At 38.9% G+C, this 18,245-nt stretch overlaps 1 protein-coding gene across 1 annotated transcript in view; it reads left to right on the plus strand.

Annotated features, from left to right (window-relative positions):
• The window catches only part of grhl2b (grainyhead-like transcription factor 2b), a 134,763-nt gene that overhangs the window by 86,801 nt on the left and 29,717 nt on the right, over nucleotides 1-18,245 (plus strand). Inside the window, 4 exon segments of the mRNA XM_046361270.1 lie at nucleotides 4,643-4,680; nucleotides 6,588-6,679; nucleotides 7,535-7,620; nucleotides 7,878-7,942. Of these exon segments, the coding sequence (XP_046217226.1) occupies nucleotides 4,643-4,680; nucleotides 6,588-6,679; nucleotides 7,535-7,620; nucleotides 7,878-7,942 (281 nt within the window).

Consider the following 18,245-nt stretch of genomic DNA (forward strand, 5'->3'; position numbering starts at 1 on the left):
CTAATGATGCCTTGGTTAACTTATGAAAGATCTGATACATTATCAGTCTAACGATGCCTTGGTTAACTTATCATCAATGTGATATGGTCTAACGATGCCTTGGTTAACTTATCAATGATCTGATATGGTCTAACGATGCCTTGGTTAACTTATCAATGATCTGATACAGTCTAACGATGCCTTGGTTAACTTATCAATGATCTGATATGGTCTAACGATGCCTTGGTTAACTTATCAACAATCTGATACGGTCTAACGATGCCTTGCTTAACTTATCAATGATCTGATACGGTCTAACGATGCCTTGCTTAACTTATCAATGATCTGATATGGTCTAACGATGCCTTGGTTAACTTGTCAATGATCTGATATGGTCTAACGATGCCTTGGTTAACTTATCAACAATCTGATACGGTCTAACGATGCCTTGCTTAACTTATCAATGATCTGATATGGTCTAACGATGCCTTGGTTAACTTATCAATGATCTGATATTGTCTAACGATGCCTTGGTTAACTTATCAATGATCTGATATGGTCTAATGATGCCTTGGTTAACTTATCATCAAAGATCTGATACATTATCGGTCTAACGATGCCTTGGTTAACTTATGAAAGATCTGATACATTATCAGTCTAACGATGCCTTGGTTAACTTATGAAAGATCTGATACATTATCAGTCTAACGATGCCTTGGTTAACTTATCATCAATGTGATATGGTCTAACGATGCCTTGGTTAACTTATCATCAATCTGATATGGTCTAACGATGCCTTGGTTAACTTATCAATGATCTGATATGGTCTAACGATGCCTTGGTTAACTTATCAATGATCTGATATGGTCTAACGATGCCTTGGTTAACTTATCAACAATCTGATACGGTCTAACGATGCCTTGGTTAACTTATCAATGATCTGATACGGTCTAACGATGCCTTGGTTAACTTATCAATGATCTGATATGGTCTAACGATGCCTTGGTTAACTTATCAATGATCTGATACAGTCTAACGATGCCTTGGTTAACTTATCAATGATCTGATATGGTCTAACGATGCCTTGGTTAACTTATCAATGATCTGATATGGTCTAACGATGCCTTGGTTAACTTATCAATGATCTGATATGGTCTAACGATGCCTTGGTTAACTTATCAACAATCTGATACGGTCTAACGATGCCTTGCTTAACTTATCAATGATCTGATATGGTCTAACGATGCCTTGGTTAACTTGTCAATGATCTGATATGGTCTAATGATGCCTTGGTTAACTTATGAAAGATCTGATACATTATCGGTCTAACGATGCCTTGGTTAACTTATCATCAATCTGATATGGTCTAACGATGCCTTGGTTAACTTATCAATGATCTGATACATTATCAGTCTAACGACGCCTTGGTTAACTTATTAATGATCTGATACAGTCTAACGATGCCTTGGTTAACTTATTAATGATCTGATACAGTCTAACGATGCCTTGGTTAACTTATTAATGATCTGATATGGTCTAACGATGCCTTGGTTAACTTATCAATGATCTGATATGGTCTAATGATGCCTTGGTTAACTTATGAAAGATCTGATACATTATCAGTCTAACGATGCCTTGGTTAACTTATCATCAATGTGATATGGTCTAACGATGCCTTGGTTAACTTATCAATGATCTGATATGGTCTAACGATGCCTTGGTTAACTTATCAATGATCTGATACAGTCTAACGATGCCTTGGTTAACTTATCAATGATCTGATATGGTCTAACGATGCCTTGGTTAACTTATCAACAATCTGATACGGTCTAACGATGCCTTGCTTAACTTATCAATGATCTGATACGGTCTAACGATGCCTTGCTTAACTTATCAATGATCTGATATGGTCTAACGATGCCTTGGTTAACTTGTCAATGATCTGATATGGTCTAACGATGCCTTGGTTAACTTATCAACAATCTGATACGGTCTAACGATGCCTTGCTTAACTTATCAATGATCTGATATGGTCTAACGATGCCTTGGTTAACTTATCAATGATCTGATATTGTCTAACGATGCCTTGGTTAACTTATCAATGATCTGATATGGTCTAATGATGCCTTGGTTAACTTATGAAAGATCTGATACATTATCGGTCTAACGATGCCTTGGTTAACTTATGAAAGATCTGATACATTATCAGTCTAACGATGCCTTGGTTAACTTATGAAAGATCTGATACATTATCAGTCTAACGATGCCTTGGTTAACTTATCATCAATGTGATATGGTCTAACGATGCCTTGGTTAACTTATCATCAATCTGATATGGTCTAACGATGCCTTGGTTAACTTATCAATGATCTGATATGGTCTAACGATGCCTTGGTTAACTTATCAATGATCTGATACAGTCTAACGATGCCTTGGTTAACTTATCAATGATCTGATATGGTCTAACGATGCCTTGGTTAACTTATCAACAATCTGATACGGTCTAACGATGCCTTGCTTAACTTATCAATGATCTGATATGGTCTAACGATGCCTTGGTTAACTTATCATTGATCTGATATTGTCTAACGATGCCTTGGTTAACTTATCAATGATCTGATATGGTCTAATGATGCCTTGGTTAACTTATGAAAGATCTGATACATTATCGGTCTAACAATGCCTTGGTTAACTTATCATCAGTCTGATATGGTCTAACGATGCCTTGGTTAACTTATCATCAATGTGATATGGTCTAACGATGCCTTGTTTAACTTATCATCAATCTGATATGGTCTAACGATGCCTTGGTTAACTTATCAATGATCTGATATGGTCTAACGATGCCTTGGTTAACTTATGAAAGATCTGATACATTATCAGTCTAACGATGCCTTGGTTAACTTATCATCAATGTGATATGGTCTAACGATGCCTTGGTTAATTTATCATCAATCTGATATGGTCTAACGATGCCTTGGTTAACTTATCAATGATCTGATATGGTCTAATGATGCCTTGGTTAACTTATGAAAGATCTGATACATTATCGGTCTAACGATGCCTTGGTTAACTTATCAATGATCTGATATGGTCTAATGATGCCTTGGTTAACTTATGAAAGATCTGATACATTATCGGTCTAACGATGCCTTGGTTAACTTATCATCAATCTGATATGGTCTAACGATGCCTTGGTTAACTTATCATCAATGTGATATGGTCTAACGATGCCTTGCTTAACTTATCATCAATCTGATATGGTCTAACGATGCCTTGGTTAACTTATCAATGATCTGATATGGTCTAACGATGCCTTGGTTAACTTATCATCAATGTGATATGGTCTAACGATGCCTTGGTTAATTTATCATCAATGTGATATGGTCTAACGATGCCTTGGTTAACTTATCATCAATGTGATATGGTCTAACGATGCCTTGGTTAACTTATCATCAATGTGATATGGTCTAACGATGCCTTGGTTAATTTATCAATGATCTGATATGGTCTAACGATGCCTTGGTTAACTTATCATCAATGTGATATGGTCTAACGATGCCTTGGTTAACTTATCATCAATGTGATATGGTCTAACGATGCCTTGGTTAACTTATCATCAATGTGATATGGTCTAACGATGCCTTGGTTAATTTATCAATGATCTGATATGGTCTAACGATGCCTTGGTTAACTTATCATCAATCTGATATGGTCTAACGATGCCTTGGTTAATTTATCATCAATCTGATATGGTCTAACGATGCCTTGGTTAATTTATCATCAATCTGATATGGTCTAACGATGCCTTGGTTAACTTATCATCAATGTGATATGGTCTAACGATGCCTTGGTTAACTTATCATCAATGTGATATGGTCTAACGATGCCTTGGTTAATTTATCAATGATCTGATATGGTCTAACGATGCCTTGGTTAACTTATCATCAATGTGATATGGTCTAACGATGCCTTGGTTAATTTATCATCAATCTGATATGGTCTAACGATGCCTTGGTTAACTTATCATCAATGTGATATGGTCTAACGATGCCTTGGTTAATTTATCATCAATGTGATATGGTCTAACGATGCCTTGGTTAATTTATCAATGATCTGATATGGTCTAACGATGCCTTGGTTAACTTATCATCAATGTGATATGGTCTAACGATGCCTTGGTTAATTTATCATCAATCTGATATGGTCTAACGATGCCTTGGTTAACTTATCATCAATGTGATATGGTCTAACGATGCCTTGGTTAATTTATCAATGATCTGATACATTATCAGTCTAACGACGCCTTGGTTAACTTATTAATGATCTGATATGGTCTAACGATATCTTCGTTAATTTATCAACAATCTGATACGGTCTAATGAGGCCTTGGTTAACTTATCAATGACCTTTGTAGAGAATCTATAGATTTATCTAGAAGAAAGGTCAGTTTGCAGACGCTTGGTTTTCTCCTCTTGTAACCAGTCTGAGAGTTTTTAGGGCCACATCTTTTATTGACTTTTTACAGATTGTCAAATATTTTAGCTATTTGACGGAATGATACATAACATATTTAGATTTCTGTTTCATTACTTATATGTATATTTGCCTATGTTATGTACATACTTAAAGCTGACGTTGCCAATGTGCTATTCTTTCCCAGGTATTTGCCTTTAACACAGAAGAGATTGAGAGAGGAGGGTGAGTGTTCGCATGTGGATACATTCACATGCAAATATCCACTGAGTGTACAAAACATTAGGAACACCTTCCTAATATGTAGTTGCACCCCCCTTTTGCCCTCAGAAAAGCCTCAATTCGATGGACATGGACTCTACAAAGTGTTGAAAGCGTTACACAGGGACGCTGGACCATGTTGACTCCAATGCCTCCCACAGTTGTGTCAAGTTGACTGGATGTCCTTTGGGTGGTGTAACATTCTTGATACACACTGGAAACTGTTGGGCATTAAAAAAACAGCAGCGTTGCAGTTCTTGACTCAAACCGGTGCATCTACTACCAGACCCCGTTCAAAGACACTTACATCCTTTGTCTGGCCCATTCACCCTCTGATTGGCACACAGACACAATCCATGTCTCATCCACACTGATTGAAGTGAATTTAAAAAGTGACATCAATAAGGGATCATAGCTCTCACATGGATTCCCCTGGTCAGTCTATGTCATGGAAAGAGCAGGTGTTCCTAATGTTTTGTGCACTCAGTCTAAATCTCACATATGTAAAATGGGACCAACTCAATCCTACACATACAGTTGAAGTCGGAAGTTTACAGTTTACAGTCGGAAGTTTACTTAACCAAATGCATTTAAACTCAGTTTTTCACAATTCCTGACATTTAATCCTAGTAAGAATGCCATGTCTTAGGTCAGTTAGGATCACCACTTTATTTTAAGAATGTGAAATGTCAGAATAATAGTAGAGAGAATGATTTATTTCAGCTTGTATTTCTTTAATCACATTCCCAGTGGGTCAGAAATGTACATACACTCAATTAGTATTTGGTAGTATTGCCTTTTAAATTGTTTAACTTGGGTCAAACATTTGGGTAGCCTTCCACAAGCTTCCCTCAATACGTTGGATGAATTTTGGCCCATTCCTCCTGACAGAGGTGTAACTGAGTCAGGTTTGTAGGCCTCCTTGCTCGCACACACTTTTTCAGTTCTGCCCCCACATTTTCTATAGGATTGAGGAAAGGGCTTTGTGATGGCCCCTCTGTAGTCCTTAAGCCATTTTGCCACAACTTTGGAAGTATGCTTGGGGTCATTGTCCATTTGGAAGACCCATTTACGACCAAGCTTTTAACTTCCTGACTGCTGTCTTGAGATGTTGCTTCAATAAATCAACGTAATTTTCCACCCTCATGATGCCATCTATTTTGTGAAGTGCACGAGTCCCTCCTGCAGCAAGGCACCCAAACAACATGATGCTGCTAGCCCCGTGCTTCATGGTTGGGATGGTGTTCTTCGGCTTGCAAGCCTCCCTCTTTTTCCTCCAAACATAACGATGGTCATTATGGCCGAACAGTTCTATTTTTGTTTCATCAAACCAGAGGACATTTCTCCAAAAAAGTACAATCTTTGTACCCATGTGCAGTTGCAAACCGTAGTCTGGCTTTTTTATGGCGGTTTTGGAGCAGTGGCTTCTTCCTTGCTGAGCGGCCTTTCAAGTTATATAGATATAGGACTTGTTTTACTGTGGATATAGATACTTTTGTACTGGTTTCCTCCGGCATCTTCACAAGGTCCTTTGCTATTGTTTTGGGATTGATTTGAACTTTTCGCAAAAAGTACGTTCATCTCTAGGAGACAAACTAAATAGCACGTTTGGCTAATAAAGCCAATAAAACGGCAACGCTCCTCTCCGACGCGGTCACTGGATCTGCAGTGTTTAGTGTGAATGCGGTCACTAATGTTGGAACTTTGCTTTTAAAACGTGTATTGCAGCCAAAGCGTGATCGAGTTGAATCCCAGGCTCTGAGCAAGCCCTCTTGTTGGTTGTGTATCCCATCTTTGATGTGTGATGAGTGTGTGTGAGTTAGAGGTCTAACTGGTCTGTTGCTGTTGTTGTTGTTGTGTCCATCATGCAGGAGTGTGTTGGTTAAGAGGATGTTCAGACCATCAGAGGATGACCTCTCACCTCCTTCCCACAAACAGATCAAAGAGGAAACACACAAGAGAGGTACCAGTCAATATAACCTCTACACAGAGCTACCAGTCTGTATAACCCTACAGAGAGGTACTAGTCTATATAACCCTACAGAGAGGTACCAGTCTATATCATCTCTACAGAGAGGTACCAGTCTATATAACCTCTACAGAGAGGTACCAGTCTATATAATCTCTACACAGAGGTACCAGTCTATATAACCTCTACAGAGGTACCAGTCTATATAACCTCTACAGAGAGGTACCAGTCTATATAATCTCTACACAGAGGTACCAGTCATGTAACCTCTACAGAGAGGTACCAGTCTATATAGACTCTACAGAGAGGTACCAGTCTATATCACCTCTACAGAGGTACCAGTCTATGTAACCTCTACAGAGAGGTACCGTCTATATAGACTCGACAGAGTCTATATAACCTCTACAGAGGTACCAGTCTATATAACCTCTACAGAGAGGTAGCAGTCTATATAGACTCTACAGAGATATACCAGTCTATATAGACTCTACAGAGGTACTCTTCTATATAACCTCTACAGACAGGTACCAGTCTATATAGAGTCTACAGAGGTACTATTCTATATAACCTCTACAGAGAGGTACCAGTCTATATAGACTCTACAGAGAGGTAGCAGTCTATATAGACTCTACAGAGAGGTAGCAGTCTATATAGACTCTACAGAGGTACTATTCTATATAACCTCTACAGAGAGGTACCAGTCCATATAGACTCTAAAGAGGTACCAGTCTATATAGACTCTAAAGAGGTACCAGTCTTTATAATATCCTACTATAGGAGCGCTGCTTCACAGACAAGCCAAAACAACTTCAGTGGCATAACATCCTGAATGTGTCCATCTCTCCACAGTCCTGCTGTATGTGAGGAAGGAGTCAGATGAGGTGTTTGATGCTCTGATGCTCAAGTCTCCAACCCTGAGAGGCCTGATGGAAGCAGTGAGTATCTCTAAAAAAAGATGCTCTATTTAAACCGATCAGAATCATTAGGGCAGCCAGATTAAGAGGAGGCAAAGTGCAAAGGGAGAAGTTGGGGAGGAAAGCCCTGTTTCTGGGGTTAGACCACCTGACCAGAGGGCCTCCACCAGTTAGTTAGTCTCTATCATCTGGATGATCCAGGTTATCCTCTCTGGTATTGGTAAATCGCATCCACAGCTTGTTCGTGGAATCTAAATAACATTGTCCTTCATTCACAGATATCAGAGAAGTATGGAGTTCCCACTGAGAGGATAGCCAAGATCTACAAGAAAAGCAAAAAAGGGTGAGAATGGAATTGTATTGAGCACGGCATTAGAATGGAATTCTATTGAGCACGGCATTAGAATGGAATTCTATTGAGCACGGCATTAGAATTAAATTCGATTGAACACGGCATTAGAATAAAATTCGATTGAACACAGCATTAGAATGGAATTCTATTGAGCACAGCATCAGAATGAAATTCTATTGAGCACAGCATCAGAATGGACATCTATTGAGCACAGCATCAGAATGAATTCTATTGAACACAGCATCAGAATGGAATTCAATTGAGCAGAGCATCAGACTGGAATTCTATTGAACATATCATTAGAATGGAATTTTATTGAGCACAGCATCAGAATGGAATTCTATTGAACACAGCATAGGAATGGAATTCTATTGAACACGGCATTAAATGGAATTCTGTTGAACACGGCATTAGAATGGAATTCTACTCACCACGGCATCAGAATGGAATTCTACTCACCATGGCATCAGAATGGAATTCTACTCAACACGGCAGCAGAATGGAATTCTACTCAACACGGCATCAGAATGGAATTCTACTCAACACGGCATCGGAATGGAATTCTTCTCAACACGATTTCGGAATGGAGTTCTATTGAGCATGGCATTAGAATGGAATTCTACTCAACACAGCATCAGCATGTAATTCTACTCAACACGGCATCAGAATGGATTTCTATTGAACACAGCATCAGAATGTAATTCTATTGAACAATGCAATAGCAATGGAATTCTTTTGAACACGGCATTAGAATGGAATTCTGTTGAAAAAGGCATTAGAATGGAATTCTGTTGACCACGACATTAGAATGGAATTCAATTGAGCACAGCATCAGAATGGAATTCAATTGAGCACAGCATCAGAATGGAATTCTATTGAGCACAGCATCAGAATGGAATTCTATTGAACACAGCATCAGAAGGCAATTCTACTCAACACGGCATCAGAATGGAATTCTGTTGAACACGGCATCATAATGGAATTCTACTCAACACGGCATCAGAATGGAATTCTACTCAACGCGGAATCATAATGGAATTCTATTGAGCACGGCATCAGAATGGAATTCTACTCAACACGGCATCAGAATGGAATTCTACCCAACACGGCATCGGAATGGAATTCTTCTCAACATGATATTGGATTGGAATTCTATTGAGCATGGCATCAGAATGTAATTCTGCTCAACACTTCATTAGAATAGAATTCCATTGAACACAGCATTAGAATGGAATTCTGTTGAACACGGCATTAGAATGGAATTCTATTGAGCAAAGCATCAGAATGGAATTCTATTGAGCACAGCATCCGAATGGAATTCTATTGAACACAGCATCAGAATGGAATTCTATCGATCACAGCATCAGAAGGCAATTCTACTCAACACGGCATCAGAATGGATTTCTATTGAACACGGCATTAGAATGGAATTCTATTGAACACGGCAATAGCAATGGAATTCTTTTGAACACGGCATTAGAATGGAATTCTGTTGAACACGGCATTAGAATGGAATTCTATTGAGCAAAGCATCAGAATGGAATTCTATTGAGCACAGCATCCGAATGGAATTCTATTAAACACAGCATCAGAATGGAATTCTATCGATCACAGCATCAGAATGGCAATTCTACTCAACAGGGCATCAGAATGGATTTCTATTGAACACGGCATTAGAATGGAATTCTATTGAACACGGCAATAGCAATGGAATTCTTTTGAACACGGCATTAGAATGGAATTCTATTGAACACGGCAATAGAATGGAATTCTTTTGAACACGGCATCAGAATGGAATTCTACTCAACATGGCATCGGAATGGAATTCGACTCTCAACATGATTTCGGAATGGAATTATATTGAGCATGGCATCAGAATGGAATTCTACTCATCACGGAATCAGAATGGAATTCTATTGAGCAAGGCATCAGAATGGAATTCTACTCAACACTCCATCAGAATGGAATTCTGTTGAACACGGCATCAGAATGGAATTCTATTCACCACGGCATCAGAATGGAATTCTACTCACCACGGCATCAGAATGGAATTCTACTCAACACGGCATCAGAATAGATTTCTACTGAACACGGCATCGAATGGAATTCTACTGAGCATGCCATCAGAATGGAATTCTATTGAGCATGGCATTAGAATGGAAGTCTGTTGAACACGGCATCGGAATGGAATTCTTCACAACACGATTTTGGATTGGAATTCTATTGAGCATGGCATCAGAATGGAATTCTGTTGAACACGGCATTACAAAGGAATTCTGATGAACACGGCATCAGAATGGAATTCTATTGAGCACAGCATCAGAATGGAATTCTATTGAGCACAGCATCAGAATGGAATTCTATTGAGCACAGTATCATAAGGCAATTCTATTGAGCCAATGGAATTCTATTGAGCACAGCATCAGAATGGAATTCTATTGAACACAGCATCAGAATGGAATTCTACTCAACACGGCATCAGAATGGAATTCTACTCAACACGGCATCGGAATGGAATTCTTCTCAACACGATTTCGGATTGGAATTCTATTGAACACGGCATCAGAATGGAATTCTATTGAGCACAGCATCAGAATGGAATTCTATTGAACACAGCATCAGAATGGAATTCTATTGAGCACAGCATCAGAATGCAATTCTACTCAACGCGGAATCAGAATGGAATTCTATTGAGCACGGCATCAGAATGGAATTCTACTCAACATGGCATCGGAATGGAGTTCTAGTGAACATGGCATTAGAATGGAATTCTACTCAACACAGCATCAGAATGTAATTCTACTCAACACGGCATCAGAATGGATTTCTATTGAACACGGCATCAGAATGGATTTCTATTGAACACGACAGTAGCAATGGAATTCTTTTGAACACGGCATTAGAATGGAATTATGTTGAAAAAGGTATTAGAATGGAATTCTGTTGACCACGGCATTAGAATGGAATTCTTTTGAACACGGCAATAGCAATGGAATTCTACTCAACACGGCAGCAGAATGGAATTCTACTCAACACGGCATCAGAATGGAATTCTACTCAACACGGCATCGGAATGGAATTCTTCTCAACACGATTTCGGATTGGAATTCTATTGAGCATGGCATCAGAATGGAATTCTATTGAGCACAGCATCAGAATGGAATTCTATTCAGCACAGCATCAGAATGCAATTCTACTCAACGCGGAATCATAATGGAATTCTATTGAGCACGGCATCAGAATGGAATTCTACTCAACACGGCATCAGAATGGAATTCTACTCAACACGGCATCAGCATGGAATTCTACCCAACACGGCATCGGAATTGAATTCTTCTCAACACGATTTCGGATTGGAATTCTATTGAGCATGGCATCAGAATGTAATTCTGCTCAACACTTCATTAGAATAGAATTCCATTGAACACAGCATTAGAATGAAATTCTGTTGAACACGGCATTAGAATGGAATTCTATTGAGCAAAGCATCGGAATGGAATTCTATTGAGCACAGCATCCGAATGGAATTCTATTGAACACAGCAACAGAAGGCAATTCTACTCAACACGGCATCAGAATGGATTTCTATTGAACACGGCATTAGAATGGAATTATTTTGAACACGGCAATAGCAATGGAATTCTATTGAGCAAAGCATCAGAATGGAATTCTATTGAGCACTGCATCCAAATGGAATTCTATTGAACACAGCATCAGAATGGAATTCTATCGATCACAGCATCAGAAGGCAATTCTACTCAACACGGCATCAGAATGGATTTCTATTGAACACGGCATTAGAATGGAATTATATTGAACACGGCAATAGCAATGGAATTCTTTTGAACACGGCATTAGAATGTAATTCTATTGAACACGGCAATAGCAATGGAATTCTTTTGAACACGGCATCAGAATGGAATTCTATTGACCACGGCAATAGCAATGGAATTCTTTTGAACACGGCATCAGAATGGAATTCTACTCAACATGGCATCGGAATGGAATTCTACTCAACATGATTTCGGAATGGAATTCTATTGAGCATGGTATCAGAATGGAATTATACTCATCACAGAATCAGAATGGAATTCTATTGAGCAAGGCATCAGAATGGAATTCTACTCAACACTCCATCAGAATGGAATTCTATTGAGCACGGCATCAGAACGGAATTCTACTCAACACGGCATCAGAATGGAATTCTACTCACCACGGCATCAGAATGGAATTCTACTCACCACGGCATCAGAATGGAATTCTACTCAACACGGCATCAGAATAGAATTCTACTCAATACGGCATTGGAATGGAATTCTACTCAACATGATTTCGGAATGGAATTCTTTTGAGCACGCCATTAGAATGGATTTCTATTGAACACGGCATTAGAATGGAATTCTATTGAACACGGCAATAGCAATGGAATTCTTTTGAACACGGCATTAGAATGGAATTCTTTTGAACACGGCATTAGAATGGAATTCAATTGAACACGGCATTAGAATGGAATTCTGTTGAACACGACATTAGAATGGAATTCTATTGAGCACAGCATCAGAATGGAATTCTATTGAGCACTGCATCCGAATGGAATTCTATTCAACACAGCATCAGAATGGAATTCTACTCAACACGGCATCAGAATGGAATTCTACTGAACACGGCATCAGAATGGAATTCTATTGAGCACGGCATCAGAATGGAATTCTACTCAACACGGCATCAGAATGGAATTCTACTCAACACGGCATCAGAATGGAATTCTTCTCAACACAATTTCGGAATGGAGTTCTATTGAGCATGGCATTAGAATGGAATTCTACTCAACACAGCATCAGAATGTAATTCTACTCAACACGGCATCAGAATGGATTTCTATTGAACATGGCATCAGAATGGAATTCTATTGAACAATGCAATAGCAATGGAATTCTTTTGAACACGGCATTAGAATGGAATTCTGTTGAAAAAGGCATTAGAATGGAATTCTGTTGACCACAACATTAGAATGGAATTCAATTGAGCACAGCATCAGAATGGAATTCAATTGAGCACAGCATCAGAATGGAATTCTATTGAGCACAGCATCAGAATGGAATTCTATTGAACACAGCATCAGAAGGCAATTCTACTCAACACGGCATCAGAATGGAATTCTGTTGAACACGGCATCATAATGGAATTCTACTCAACACGGCATCATAATGGAATTCTACTCAACGCGGCATCATAATGGAATTCTATTGAGCACGGCATCAGAATGGAATTCTACTCAACACGGCATCAGAATGGAATTCTACCCAACACGGCATCGGAATGGAATTCTTCTCAACATGATTTCGGATTGGAATTCTATTGAGCATGGCATCAGAATGTAATTCTGCTCAACACTTCATTAGAATAGAATTCCATTGAACACAGCATTAGAATGGAATTCTGTTGAACACGGCATTAGAATGGAATTCTATTGAGCAAAGCATCAGAATGGAATTCTATTGAGCACAGCATCCGAATGGAATTCTATTGAACACAGCATCAGAATGGAATTCTATCGATCACAGCATCAGAAGGCAATTCTACTCAACACGGCATCAGAATGGATTTCTATTGAACACGGCATTAGAATGGAATTCTATTGAACACGGCAATAGCAGTGGAATTCTTTGAACACGGCATTAGAATGGAATTCTGTTGAACACGGCATCAGAATGGAATTCTATTGAGCAAAGCATCAGAATGGAATTCTATTGAGCACAGCATCCGAATGGAATTCTATTAAACACAGCATCAGAATGGAATTCTATCGATCACAGCATCAGAAGGCAATTCTACTCAACAGGGCATCAGAATGGATTTCTATTGAACACGGCATTAGAATGGAATTCTATTGAACACGGCAATAGCAATGGAATTCTTTTGAACACGGCATTAGAATGGAATTCTATTGAATACGGCAATAGCAATGGAATTCTTTTGAACACGGCATCAGAATGGAATTCTACTCAACATGGCATCGGAATGGAATTCGACTCAACATGATTTCGGAATGGAATTATATTGAGCATGGCATCAGAATGGAATTCTACTCATCACGGAATCAGAATGGAATTCTATTGAGCAAGGCATCAGAATGGAATTCTACTCAACACTCCATCAGAATGGAATTCTGTTGAACACGGCATCAGAATGGAATTCTACTCACCACGGCATCAGAATGGAATTCTACTCACCACGGCATCAGAATGGAATTCTACTCAACACGGCATCAGAATAGATTTCTACTCAACACGGCATCGGAATGGAATTCTACTGAGCATGCCATTAGAATGGAATTCTATTGAGCATGGCATTAGAATGGAAGTCTGTTGAACACGGCATCGGAATGGAATTCTTCACAACACGATTTTGGATTGGAATTCTATTGAGCATGGCATCAGAATGGAATTCTATTGAACACGGCATTAGAATGGAATTATATTGAACACGGCAATAGCAATGGAATTCTTTTGAACACGGCATTAGAATGTAATTCTATTGAACACGGCAATAGCAATGGAATTCTTTTGAACACGGCATCAGAATGGAATTCTATTGACCACGGCAATAGCAATGGAATTCTTTTGAACACGGCATCAGAATGGAATTCTACTCAACATGGCATCGGAATGGAATTCTACTCAACATGATTTCGGAATGGAATTCTATTGAGCATGGTATCAGAATGGAATTATACTCATCACAGAATCAGAATGGAATTCTATTGAGCAAGGCATCAGAATGGAATTCTACTCAACACTCCATCAGAATGGAATTCTATTGAGCACGGCATCAGAATGGAATTCTACTCAACACGGCATCAGAATGGAATTCTACTCACCACGGCATCAGAATGGAATTCTACTCACCACGGCATCAGAATGGAATTCTACTCAACACGGCATCAGAATAGAATTCTACTCAATACGGCATTGGAATGGAATTCTACTCAACATGATTTCGGAATGGAATTCTTTTGAGCACGCCATTAGAATGGATTTCTATTGAACACGGCATTAGAATGGAATTCTATTGAACACGGCAATAGCAATGGAATTCTTTTGAACACGGCATTAGAATGGAATTCTGTTGAACACGGCATTAAATGGAATTCTGTTGACCACGACATTAGAATGGAATTCAATTGAGCACAGTATCAGAATGGAATTCTATTGAGCACAGCATCAGAATGGAATTCTATTGAACACAGCATCAGAAGGCAATTCTACTCAACACGGCATCAGAATAGAATTCTGTTGAACACGGCATCATAATGGAATTCTATTGAGCACGGCATCAGAATGGAATTCTACTCACCACGGCATCAGAATGGAATTCTACTCAACACGGCAGCAGAATGGAATTCTTCTCAACACAATTTCGGAATGGAGTTCTATTGAGCATGGCATTAGAATGGAATTCTACTCAACACAGCATCAGAATGTAATTCTACTCAACACGGCATCAGAATGGATTTCTATTGAACATGGCATCAGAATGGAATTCTATTGAACAATGCAATAGCAATGGAATTCTTTTGAACACGGCATTAGAATGGAATTCTGTTGAAAAAGGCATTAGAATGGAATTCTGTTGACCACAACATTAGAATGGAATTCAATTGAGCACAGCATCAGAATGGAATTCAATTGAGCACAGCATCAGAATGGAATTCTATTGAGCACAGCATCAGAATGGAATTCTATTGAACACAGCATCAGAAGGCAATTCTACTCAACACGGCATCAGAATGGAATTCTGTTGAACACGGCATCATAATGGAATTCTACTCAACACGGCATCATAATGGAATTCTACTCAACGCGGCATCATAATGGAATTCTATTGAGCACGGCATCAGAATGGAATTCTACCCAACACGGCATCAGAATGGAATTCTACCCAACACGGCATCGGAATGGAATTCTTCTCAACATGATTTCGGATTGGAATTCTATTGAGCATGGCATCAGAATGTAATTCTGCTCAACACTTCATTAGAATAGAATTCCATTGAACACAGCATTAGAATGGAATTCTGTTGAACACGGCATTAGAATGGAATTCTATTGAGCAAAGCATCAGAATGGAATTCTATTGAGCACAGCATCCGAATGGAATTCTATTGAACACAGCATCAGAATGGAATTCTATCGATCACAGCATCAGAAGGCAATTCTACTCAACACGGCATCAGAATGGATTTCTATTGAACACGGCATTAGAATGGAATTCTATTGAACACGGCAATAGCAATGGAATTCTTTTGAACACGGCATTAGAATGGAATTCTGTTGAACACGGCATTAGAATGGAATTCTATTGAGCAAAGCATCAGAATGGAATTCTATTGAGCACAGCATCCGAATGGAATTCTATTAAACACAGCATCAGAATGGAATTCTATCGATCACAGCATCAGAAGGCAATTCTACTCAACAGGGCATCAGAATGGATTTCTATTGAACACGGCATTAGAATGGAATTCTATTGAACACGGCAATAGCAATGGAATTCTTTTGAACACGGCATTAGAATGGAATTCTATTGAATACGGCAATAGCAATGGAATTCTTTTGAACACGGCATCAGAATGGAATTCTACTCAACATGGCATCGGAATGGAATTCGACTCAACATGATTTCGGAATGGAATTATATTGAGCATGGCATCAGAATGGAATTCTACTCATCACGGAATCAGAATGGAATTCTATTGAGCAAGGCATCAGAATGGAATTCTACTCAACACTCCATCAGAATGGAATTCTGTTGAACACGGCATCAGAATGGAATTCTACTCACCACGGCATCAGAATGGAATTCTACTCACCACGGCATCAGAATGGAATTCTACTCAACACGGCATCAGAATAGATTTCTACTCAACACGGCATCGGAATGGAATTCTACTGAGCATGCCATTAGAATGGAATTCTATTGAGCATGGCATTAGAATGGAAGTCTGTTGAACACGGCATCGGAATGGAATTCTTCACAACACGATTTTGGATTGGAATTCTATTGAGCATGGCATCAGAATGGAATTCTGTTGAACACGGCATTACAAAGGAATTCTGATGAACACGGCATCAGAATGGAATTCTATTGAGCACAGCATCAGAATGGAATTCTATTGAGCACAGCATCAGAATGGAATTCTATCGAGCACAGTATCATAAGGCAATTCTATTGAGCCAAGAATCAGAATGGAATTCTATTGAGCACAGCATCAGAATGGAATTCTATTGAACACAGCATCAGAATGGAATTCTACTCAACACGGCATCAGAATGGAATTCTACTCAACACGGCATCGGAATGGAATTCTTTCGGATTGGAATTCTATTGAACACGGCATCAGAATGGAATTCTATTGAGCACAGCATCAGAATGGAATTCTATTGAACACAGCATCAGAATGGAATTCTATTGAACACAGCATCAGAATGGAATTATATCGAGCACAGCATCAGAATGCAATTCTACTCAACACGGCATCAGAATGGAATTCTATTGAGCATTGAATAAGAATGGAATTCTACTCAACACTTCATTAGAATGGAATTCTATTGAAAACGGCAATAGCAATGGAATTCTTTTTAACACGGCATTAGAATGGAATTCTGTTGAAAAAGGCATTAGAATGGAATTCTGTTGAACACGGCATTAAATGGAATTCTGTTGACCACGATATTAGAATGGAATTCAGTTGAGCACAGCATCAGAATGGAATTCTATTGAGCACAGCATCAGAATGGAATTCTATTGAACACAGCATCAGAAGGCAATTCTACTCAACACGGCATCAGAATGGATTTCTATTGAACACGGCATTAGAATGGAATTCTATTGAACACGGCAATAGCAATGGAATTATTCTGAACACGGCATTAGAATGGAATTCTGTTGAACACGGCATTAAAATGGAATTCTATTGAGCAAAGCATCAGAATGGAATTCTATTGAGCACAGCATCCGAATGGAATTCTATTGAACACAGCATCAGAATGGAATTCTATCGATCACAGCATCAGAAGGCAATTCTACTCAGCACGGCATCAGAATGGATTTCTATTGAACACGGCATTAGAATGGAATTCTATTGAACACGGCATTAGAATGGAATTCTTTTGAACACGGTGGCATGAGCATGGCATCGGAGCACGGCATCGGAATGGAATTCTACTCAACATGATTTCGGAATGGAATTCTATTGTGCATGGCATCAGAATGGAATTCTACTCATCACGGA

Source organism: Oncorhynchus gorbuscha, linkage group LG09 (assembly GCF_021184085.1).
Source record: "Oncorhynchus gorbuscha isolate QuinsamMale2020 ecotype Even-year linkage group LG09, OgorEven_v1.0, whole genome shotgun sequence".
NCBI lineage: Eukaryota > Metazoa > Chordata > Actinopteri > Salmoniformes > Salmonidae > Oncorhynchus > Oncorhynchus gorbuscha.